The sequence below is a fragment of the Sminthopsis crassicaudata genome, chromosome 1 (assembly GCF_048593235.1).
Source record: "Sminthopsis crassicaudata isolate SCR6 chromosome 1, ASM4859323v1, whole genome shotgun sequence".
Lineage (NCBI taxonomy): Eukaryota > Metazoa > Chordata > Mammalia > Dasyuromorphia > Dasyuridae > Sminthopsis > Sminthopsis crassicaudata.
The window spans coordinates 634,221,175-634,232,638 of record NC_133617.1 but is presented as its reverse complement, the minus strand read 5'-3'; the positions used below and the strand labels follow the sequence as shown (position 1 = coordinate 634,232,638).

Below are 11,464 nucleotides of genomic sequence, written 5' to 3'. Positions count from 1 at the left end.
TTTTATATAGGAAGAAATTGGAACCTATGGAGGTCATGTATACAAGGTCACACAATTGAAAAGTTTGATATTTGTTTTATAGATTTAAAAATTGCTTATGCATTCACAATATTAGAGTCAGTGACCTTAGAGGAGGATATTTAGCTGCTTCACTTAGTAGGTGGAGAAAGTGAATCCCAAATGAAATGTAATGACTTGCTCAATGTCACTAGGATGCCAATTTAAGTCCTCTGTCAGTCCAGTATACACTGGTAGAGTTCAATCATTAGCTTGAATTTTAGCCAATCAGATTTATTCCTCAAATAATTGCCCAAATGATACCCCAGATAGATTTTGTGACTGCTTATCATGTATTGATGCTATCATCAACACAAATAGCAAAAGTTGTGAAATCATATTATTTGGGGCAACACTAGACAAAGTATACACACATACACACACATATATATATATTTATGCGTATGGGTATATATATGTAAGTATATAGGACCTGTGATTTCATCAGCTTGAAAACTGGGCCCCATCCACAGATTAGAAGCAACCCATTGTAGATAAATCTAAGAGTTGCTTTACAGAATTTAAATAACTTGCTTGTGATCACACAATTAGGTGTCAGAGGTAAGGTTTGAATTCAAATCTTCTGGTTTCTAGGGTTAGTATTTTATCTTTTAAGCCAACTACCCTCTCAACTTATACATCTAGATATTTTAAATGCCTTCATGGCAAGAAATCAGTAAAGGGCTTTAAAATTCATAAATCTGGAGCTGTGTTCATGTCACAATTTTCCTATTACCATAATACTTAGGCATTGCCAACTGTAGAAAGATTATGAATAAAGATATTTCAGCTTCCCACACTACTTTCTTCAGAGAAAACTTAAGTGATTAAATTCTGTACTTTTCCAAGTTACATGTTCAATTCTCAAAAATTACTTTCATGCTGAACCATCTTGTCCAAATGTCACAGAAACAAGAGTTTGCTTCAAATAAATGCACCTCATCTCACAGAATATATCACTGTAGCCATATTGAAGTATATATTCTCCCTTGGTCAAGAGGAGTACTATGTAAAATTTTGGGAGTCGTGTTTGAGGAAAGATATGGACAAGGAGGAGAGCATAGAGGGAAACCAAAAAGCAGGAAAAGCTGGTCCCCAAGTTCCTCTTAGATAAGGACTGATTCAGATGACTTGTTTATACCAACCATATGAAGGGATTTTAGCCTTAAATAATCTAATAACAATGCCACTGGTATGCCTTATGACTTCAAAGGGGAGAATTTGCAGTCAATTGTTTGCTGTAAAGCAAATTATATTAAGCTTTATTTTTATTTCTCTTTCTGGTGTTTCAGGTTCTCCCTGCCTTATCATTAGAATGTCCTCTTTCCCATTGTAGCTTCAAAGAAAAGTAGGAAACAAGATGTAAAAATCAACACATTTGTGTCAAGATTTCATAATTTCTTGATCCAGTGCATATTCATAAGATCACAGGATTCAGACATTGGGAAGGGCCTAAATAATTCATCTAGTTCAATCTTCTCATTTTTCAGAGACAGAAACTAGATAGGAACCTAGAGGGAATTCAAATCTGGATCATCTGATTCCAAAATACCCCAAACTCATTTAGAAGAAATGCATTTGATTTTAAAGACAAATATAAATGTTTTTCAATCAAAATCAATCAATCAAAAGGCACATGGTAGAATTATATAGAAGTGGCTGAAGGAGGAATTGTCTTTCCATCTACCTGTACATACAGACACACAAGTATACATGCATCTTTCCTCTATCTATATATACATTTACATAAGTAGATATACATCTTTTCATCTATCTCTATGTATATACAAGTACACACACAAATCTTTCCCTATATCTCTCCTTACATGCATACACACAAGTATACATACTTATCTTTCTATCTATATACATAAACATACAAGTATACCTACAAATCTTTCCATGTATCTATCCTTACATATATACACAAGTATACATATATCTTTCCACCTAGTTATATATATATACATATACATATGTATATATATATATATATATACACATACACACACACTGACAGAATATAGTATATATATGGATATATATTTGGATATGCAAACATGTATATAACACATATACACACATGCACACAGTTCTATATATTTCTAAAAATACAAATCCAATCTTGCTCTGCAATAACCTAAGAGAACAGAATCTACAATGAGAAATTAAGTAACATGTTCAGGACTGCATGTCAGATATAGGACTTGGATCCAGTTCTCTTTGGCTTTGAGGTTGACTTTCTCTTCACTAAGGCCAGTGTTGCCTCTTAAGAAGGATATATACATGATTGTAAAATATGGGATCACATAGTGAGAGGGAAGAGATGTGATGGACATCTTGAGTGCTATTCATACAATGTCAGGAGACTTAAGCTTAAGTAGAACCTTTGAAGAATTTATGAAAAATATAGATCAGAACTGCCCAATGAAAGCTGCCACATTTAGGAAATCTGCATCTTTGGAAGGAATGCCCATAACACTAAGATCACAAATTCACCGAAATATTGAAGTTTCTCATGAGTTTGTGTTTTAACACTAAGCTCAACTAAGCAAAGTCCAGTAGGAAGAGTGTTAGAAGGGGAATTGAAAGAGCTGAGTTGTAGTTTCTCCTCTGCCATTTATAAGTTTGTCCTTGTAATCTTGGAATAGTCACAGTACTTTGTGAACTGAAATGTTTTCATTATAGGTTCAAGGACTTGGAGAATTGCTCAAAGTCATATGCATAAGTGATGGAGGTGTGATTTTGAACAAAGATTTTTTATATCTAGATCTATCATTCTTCCCACTCTACTGAATGGCCTCTAACAAGGATATTTAGCAATTACCAATATCATAGGGAGAATTGTAAAGATTGAGGGAAACAGCAAACGTAAATACAAATTTTAAAAATTAAAAATATGTGGTTTTAAAACTCACTAATCTGATTCATTGCAATGCCATCCTTTATTAGTTCTTCCCAAGCTTTAGATTTAATTTAATCAAAAATTAATGCAGTGATATCAACAGCAATTCTAGGAATTTTAAATCCCACTTCTGGCACAATTAGTGAAACCTTAGGTAAGTGGTTGAGCCATCTCCTTAAGCTTCAGTCTGTTCATTTCTGAAAGGAGAAAGCTGGGTTCACTGGCCTCTGAGGTCCATTCGAACTCTGGGCCTATGAAGAAGATTCTACCTAATGATATTTCTGCTTTGTTATTGACAATTGTGGTGCTGTGGAATGGTCACCAGTGATTTTGTGCCACAATAGGGAGCTCCTCCCTCAATGGGAGTACATTTTGAGTTAAAGGTCAGCAGCCCACCAAGTCTGAACTGTCATAACAACGGGAGGGCCAAGTGGGCATCCATGAAACAGCAGCTCAGGGTCTAGTTAATTCACCAGAAGCAATGGAAAGCCATGCAAGATTCTGAGACACTATAGTAGGTTAAGATTCAAGCACACTTCATGGGGTAGTTATTGTACAACAGGTTATGGGATTGTACACAGTCAGAAGACAGAAGCTATGATATCATAGAACAAACATTTGGAACTAAAGTCTGGGAACCTGGATTTGAATCCTGTCATTTAATAGTGATGTGACTAAGTAGCTTCCCCTCTCTGGGCCTCTATTCCTTCATCTATGACATAAAAGAAGGACGTGGGTTCTAATTCCCATTCCAAATCTAAAATTCTCTGATCCTATTTGCCTTGTTTCATAACTTAAATAAGAATACTTAAAACCAGTATTATTGTGACATTATGAAAGTTCTTCCTGTAACTTACCTTCTCCTACGATTAAAATTGTAAAATCTGATTAAGCACTGTCAGAATAGCACTAGATTTTAGCCCTGTGATTTCCATTGGATAAGAATGAGAATTATATAACCAGTTTTCTCAAGCTTTGCTTTTCTTCCCTGCAATTTCAAAGTATAGCAAGGAGAAAAGATCATAGGATCATAAATTGAGTTGAAAGATGTCTTAGAGTTCATCTAATCCAGTCCCTTAGATGGGGAAACTGAGGCTTAGATAACTTCTTGACTTGCCCAAAGTCATGTAGGTTATAAAAGAATTGGAATTGGAATGTGGTGCTCCATCAACACTCTTGAATGGAGGTTTGGAAGTGAGCTTCTGCAAGGAACCACAGGATTGAAAGCTAAAAGAGATCTTAGAAATGACCAACCTGAGGAGCACATTGTGATTCAGAGAGAGATGACCTGGATTCAAATCCAGCTTATCCATTTCCTACCTCTGCCCTCATAGACATACTCCCTTTGAGCAAACCATCTGTAACACATGGATAATAATCCCTACACTACTTATTTTATAAGACTATTGTGAGCATCAAAAGAGATAAATTTAAAAGGTTTGGAAGAGAGAGTGCTATGTATTTTGTATTGCTATGCATATGTTAACACATGGCTAGGTGCTACATGGTAGTTATCAGGTTTTTAATCTACAATTTGTCAACATCCTTTTTGATTGCATGAGATTATATGGTAGGTGAGTAGAGACATAGATAGAATAGGATAGAATGGTTTAGAAAGAATACTAGCTTTGGAGTAAGAGGCCCGAGTTCTGACTCCAACTTGGTTGCTTCTTACTTGTGATTTTGGGCAAATCTTTTATTATCTCTAGGACTGTTTCCTCTACTGGGGCTATTGGGCTAAGTGAACTCTAAGATCCTTTCTGGATTTAAATCTATGATACTATATAAAACAGAAATGATTTACCTTTATATCTATCTACACCTGAGGAAGGAAGGAAGGAAGAGGTGGGGGGGAAAGGTTGAAGGAAATAATTTTTTTAGATTGAAATGGCAACCTTATTCTCCTTTATGAGTTAATAGCAGTACAGTGCAGTTAGGCAGCAGATAACAAACTGATTACAAAACAAAGAAGATCCCGAGTTAATAAACAACCCTGGAAACCTTAGTGTTACGACTAAGTGAGTTCATGGTCAAGATCGGGGGAGTCATTCTAAGGTCAACTTTTCTTTATTTAGAGAGAGAACTTTATTTCATATAAACAACACCGATACTGGGATTCTAAAATTCACAGAGCATCACACTGGAGATTTTCTGGGGCTGGGATTACATACAGCATTTTTTTAATCTCACAAACTTAATTTAAGGTGCAGTCAGTCTATACCCACATTTATTTTTCTTGTCATTGTTTCTTTGGCACATTTCCTGATTTTCTTAAATACAAAAGTGTAGGTTGAAATGGACTAATACTGCAGAAACTTGATTATCTTGGACAACAGTGTAAGTGCAGTTTATGCTAAGCATTATTTACAAATGGAGAACAGTCAAAGCATGAGCTTCCTTATGCTTCAGAAGAATGATGACCACTAGAGCTGGACAGCTCCCCATGAGAGAATAATGAGGATCAAAGAATGGAAGAGACTCCCTTGGGGTTCTGAGTACAAACGTTGGATACTACGGAGCTCCTTCTCTGTGGAAATCCATCATAGGCACAGTCCTTTTTTGGTCCTTGAGGTTTGTTCAGTCCAGGATATTTAGTAAAATACAACTTGGCTGATGCAGTTTGAAACCCTTTCATTCAGGCCTGGATGGAGCAAAAATTTATCTAGTCTGTGAGTGGCTCGGTGGTATATTGTCTTATCTTCTACGAAGCAGAGATGAAGGGATTTTTCTCTCTAGCAACTAAGTTCCGGAAGTCCTAAAGCATTGGCTTTATTCCTTCCATCTGTCCTGGGGCTGGTACATAAGATGGTTCTGTAGAGCCAGACTCACTTTTTCCTTCTGTGCCCTTGATGAAGAAGTACTCAAATGCTACCCAAGCTTATTAACAGTGGCTTCGTTGTTGCTTTTGAAGAACAAAGAAAATATTGATTTCACGTTGACAGTTCAATTCTGTCCTCTGGCAACTCTATGAAAAAAATTATATATAATAGATAATGAACATGGTGGTGGTGGTGGTATTAATTGTTCCTAGATTTTCAATACTGTACTTTAAAAACACAAAACAAGACCACCACTACCCACTCCCCCATCTTAAAATATTTATTGCAGTACTCTGATGGTCTGTTTTCTTTCCAAAGTATTTTGCTTCAGACAAAAGTGCAAAATGGATAGTTTGGCACATTATCCACTGGACCATTTGGATATAATATAATCTGCCAAAAAAAGGAAAAAAAATAGAATGTGTTAAGCAAAAGGAAACACATATCAAAATAGAGTTCAAATGAAGTCCTGGGCTCAGAATGGCAGAAGAGTTTAAAAAAAAAAAAAAAAAAAAAGCGAAGAATTGAACTATGCCCGAGAAAACTGAACAATCTTTGCTTTTTATGGTTGTGATTCCAACAGTCACTGGTTTACATACTTTCAAATTCCATTAGTGATAATTTTTTTTTAAAAATGCATATAATTCAACTTATCTCTTAATCATTCCTTTTACCACTTTCTCTCTCCCTCCTTCTTCTTTGCTTTCTGAGCAAGAGTTGAACATCCAATATAGAAAATAATCTGGAAGTCTGGTTATCGAATCAAAAGCACTCAGGTTGGCTAATTGCTTTCCCCCCTCTTAATTATGTTTTAATTTGCTGAGAGATCCCTCTTGTGGTGATGTCCTGAAATGTTCCCAGCCCTGGGTATGAAAGGGGCTCTAGAACTGTGATGTTTGCGTAAATGAGATAGTGTCAGATTTGTCTATGGCAAAGCCTCCATTGACATAAGATTTCTTGGTCTCTGCATCTTCATTATCAAGTATTGTGGATTCCAAGGCAAAGGGGTTCACAATGTTGACTTCAGATGTGACATCCATTTGCTCTAGTTCTTTTTTAGAAAGCTTCTCTACAATTCCTGTTCCATATGCATCACCAAGGACATTCACCATGGTCCTGAACCGGTCCCTAGAAGAGAGAGTCTTTGGGTTAGACAGAATTTGAATTTGTTTTTTTAAACTCAGGTTGAAGGATATGAAATGGAAACTATTTGGTTTCCAATCAGGCTAGCAAATCAGAGCATTTCAGAAATGGGGCAGATCTCAATGACCATTTTTTAAATTCATACCTGAAAATGGATTCTCTCTACAAAGTACTAGATAAGGAGTTATCTAACCTTTGTTTAAAGACCATTAAAGAAGGAAACATAATATCTCCTGAAGAAAGCCAATTTACTTTGGGGCAATCTCTTACTGTTCAACTGAAACTATTTTCTCCAAAGTTACTAATACTCTCTTAATAGTAAAATCTAATGACCTTTTTCTCTATCTTCATTGTTCTTGATCTCTCTGAATCATTTAAAACTGCTCATTATCTCCTAGCTACTTTTTCCTCTCTAGATTTCACAATACTGCTGTTTAGGTTCTCCCACCTTTCTGATCACTTCCAGGTGCCCCTAACTCTAGGTGTACCCCAAGACAATGTTATGGGGCCCCCACTTTTCTCTCTATATCCTCACTGGGGAACCTCATTAGCTCTCAGGGGTTTAAATTTCATCTTTAGTTAGCTTAACTCCCAAATGTATATATGCAACTCTAGTCTTTCTCCTGAGATTTTAGTTTCACATCATCAAATATCAGATTTTTTGAGTTTCATGTCCATAAGAATCTCAAACACCACCATGTTCCAAAACATAACTCATTTTTTCTCTAAATATAACCTCCCAAACTTTTATATTTTTGTTTATAGCATCACTTCTTTGGGATAGTGGGTAGAGTGATGGACTTGCTGTCCACCATTTACTAGATCTGCATGATCTTCAATAAGCCTCCCTGAGCCTTAGATTTCTCACCTATAAGATGAGGGGATAAATCTTAATGGCCTCTAAATAAGGCCCTCTCTAACCCTCTAGTAGTATACTTTCAAATAGTCATTTGTGATCTCTGTCAACTTAAACCCCTCCTTATTCTAATTCCATATATCCAATCAAATGCCAAATCTTGTCTATTTGATTTCCATATTTCTCTCATATATAGCCACAATTTTCATTTGGGCCCTAATCACCACTCTCCTGGACTATTGCTATAACTTTTAAATTGGTCTCCCTGTTTCATGTATTTCTTTACTCACATCCATACTATACCTATTGTTCAGTCATTCCAATTATATTTGGCTCTTCATGACCCCATTTGGGATTTTCTTGGTGAAAATACTGGAGTGGTTTGCCAATTCATGCCCTAGCTCATTATACAGATAAGGAAACTGAGATAATCAGGATTAAGTGACTTGCTAGGGTCACAGAGGCTAGGAAGTGTCTGAGGAAAGATTTGAATTTAGGAAGATAAGTCTTTCTGACTCCAGGCTGAGAGCACTATCCTCTGTGCCACCTAGTTGCCCCTACCTTGTTTGCACTTCTGCCTCTCCCTCTCCGCCTCCCCCCCCCTCTTTCTTTCTCTCTCTCTCTCCCTCCCTCCCTCCCTCCCTCTTTTTCTTTCTCTCTCTGTCTCTGTCTCTCTCTCTCCCCTTCCCTCCTTCCCTCCTGTCTCTCTTGGAACTGAAGTATAATGGTACATATGGAACTTTGGAATTAGATCAGTCGATTTAATTACTGAAACACACTGAAGCCATGGCTTTTCAATGAAACTGTGATTAAAAATAGGTAACTGCCTATTCTAGAATATGTAAGAAGGATACCTTTTATTACATAAAATTTTATTTTTAGAAACTATACTTTATGATATTTATCTTTATATAGTCAGTATTCTATAGATGAGAAAATTGAGGCTCCAAGATATAAAGTACCTGCCTGTGCTTATATTTAATTCACATGTTCTAATAGTGGTAGCAAAAACACAGTTCCTAAACCTTGCTTGAGCTATGCTAACACCTTGTCTTGGCTCTGCTCACTAATTCCCACCCATTCAAAAATAAAAAAAAATTTAGGCCATTACCAACTTTCCCACATTTATCCCAAATGCTAACTCCAGTGTTTTTTCTACTGTATCATAGTGTTAAGATAAAATGAAGATCATGTATAAAATGCAATTAGTTTAGTGTGAGAATCTGAAGGACCAATCAGATTTTATCTTTGAATACTGACTCAAATCTTGTGTTAATACATGTATTCTCCTTTATTTTTTGCTTTTTATGATAGATCAAATGTTTAGATTATGTTTCATATAGGTGAATATAATCAATTTTTTTGTGTTAAATAATAGGAGCATGTTAAATAGAACTCTCATTTCCCTCTCAGTTGGACCAAAACTTATTTTTTCCCCCTCCCAACTTAGAAAATCCCTAAGTTTTCTTCAGTTAGAAATTAGATTATCTTATTTCATATTCTGGCTAATTATTTTTTATAATAATTAAGCAGACTTTTTGCACTTAATTTTGGGGGGATATAAAAATCTGATTTATTCTATATTTGTGTTTTTGTTTTTTTTGGACTAACTAGGGAAGTACATTGACCTATTCTGTTGGAATAATTCATCTATGCTTGGATTGTTTGTGTAGTTATTATTCATTATCCTTTATAGTGGCCAATATCAAAGCAGGCATATGTAGGTTGAAACTTGATCCACTGATCAATCAACATATATTATGAGCCTCCTATATGCTAAGGCTTGAAGATATAAATACAGATATCAAAGACCTCAAGGAATTACTAGGGATAACAACATATACAAATATAAGTAATTACCAAATACAGTAAAAATAAATAAAAGAAAATTTTTAAGGGGTAAAGGAGGGAAAGCACTGCAAATTAGAATGACGAAAACCTTCTAGTTAGAAGTATCTCCAGAACTGAACTTTGAAGGAACTTTTAAGGAGTGCAGGTAAGGAAGTTGTATATTCCAGGAATGGAGCACAGTTTGTACAAAGGCACAAACATTAAAGATGAAAAATCATGCACAAGAAATAGCAAATAGACCATTTTGGTTGGAAGAATATAGAGAGTAGTAATATGTAATAAGCTTGGAAAGGAAAACCAGAACTGGATTGTGAAGGGCTTTCAAAGCCAAATAGAAGTTAATTGGAGAGGCAAAAGAGAAACACTGGAGCATTTCAAGTAGAAGAGTAACAAGGTCAGAACTATACAGTAAGAATATCACTTTGGCAACTGTGTGAGAATAGTTTAGAATACAGAGAGACTTGACAAAGGGAGACCAATTAGGTACCTATTGGCGCAGTCCAGGGAGAGATGACAAAGGCTGAATTACATGTGAGTGGAGATAAGGGAATGGATGTGAGAAATTCTATCAAAGCAGAATAGATAAGACTTGGCATTTGTTTCTTAGAGGAAACAGGAGGTGGTAGGACTTTTATAGAATCAGAGTATACAGTAGGAAAGGAGATCAGAAAAGGAGGTCTGGGTCTATTTGTACCTGAATAAGAATCATCAGGATAACATGCCTGATGAGGGGAAAGCCTCCAATGAAGGGGAACTGATCGCATTCTATTTTTGTATAATTCTATTAGGACATATTTCCTGACATCAAGCCTAGATTCACTTTTTTGCCACTTCTACTCCTCATTCCTAGCTCTGCTCTCTGAAGAGAGGGGTGGAGGAGGAGAGAGACATATTAGTCCTTTAAAAACTTGAAGACAGTTTTATACCCTTTCTAGGTTCTATTTCTCCAAGTTAAACACACCCAGTTCAATTAAGGAAGTGTAATCCTCTGAGAAAGACAAATCTTGAGGCTTCAGAGAAAAGTGACCTTCACTGCCAAGAGTTGGACAAAGCCTCATTCTTGTGAAAAATACAGTATAGACTAAATTAGTTTGTGCTCACAAATAATGTATTTATGCCCAATCTAGATTGTGCCAGCATGGGACATAGTAGATGACTGATTGATCCTCTTTTGGATCAATTGGCTGCTTTCTGTTTTCAGCAAGCTCAGAAGTGAATGCCATGGGTAATGAGTGGGACAAAAAAGAGAGATTGACTTGGCTCTGGAATTAGAAAATGTTTAAAATCCTGCTTCTGACCTTTACTATTCATGTTGCTTTGGACAAGTCACTTACTTGGTTCAAAATGCACTAGGTTCAAGTTTTCTCTTCTGTTGTATAATCAGTAATTAATGTCAAGTCTTGTCAAAAAACATTTATTAAACCTTGATATGTGCCACGTATTATGCTAAGAATCAAGAATACAAGTAATGAATAGAAAGAAAAACAGTCCTTTACCTTAAAGAGATTACATTCTGATGAGAGAAGATAACACATAAAAATTAATGGCTCTTTCAGTTTTAGAGGTCTAATTCTACAGTCTTTATGTTGTTGTTCAGTTATTTCTCAGTCATGGCCAACTCTTTGTTAACTCATTAGGGGTTTTCTTGGAAAAAAAAAACAAAAAACTACCTCTAGCTCATTTTACAGATGAGGAAACTGAGGTAATCAGGATTAAGTAACTTGCCCAGGGCCACACAGCTAATAAGTATCTAAGGCTAGAGGAAGATGCGCCTTCCTGACTCCAGACCTGGTACTTCATGCATTATGGTGCCACCCTGCAGCAGTTCATATT

The 11,464-nt window shown here is 35.9% G+C and overlaps 1 protein-coding gene across 2 annotated transcripts in view; it reads right to left on the bottom strand.

Annotated features, from left to right (window-relative positions):
• Window positions 1-5,010: 5,010 nt before the first annotated feature.
• SLC1A1 (solute carrier family 1 member 1) overlaps window positions 5,011-11,464 on the bottom strand; it is a 104,460-nt gene continuing 98,006 nt past the window's right edge. For both annotated transcript variants that reach the window (XM_074282837.1, XM_074282838.1), the window contains one exon: window positions 5,011-6,909. In XM_074282837.1, the coding sequence (XP_074138938.1) occupies window positions 6,663-6,909 (247 nt within the window). In that variant the 3' untranslated portion in view covers window positions 5,011-6,662. The remainder of the gene's footprint in view (window positions 6,910-11,464) is intronic.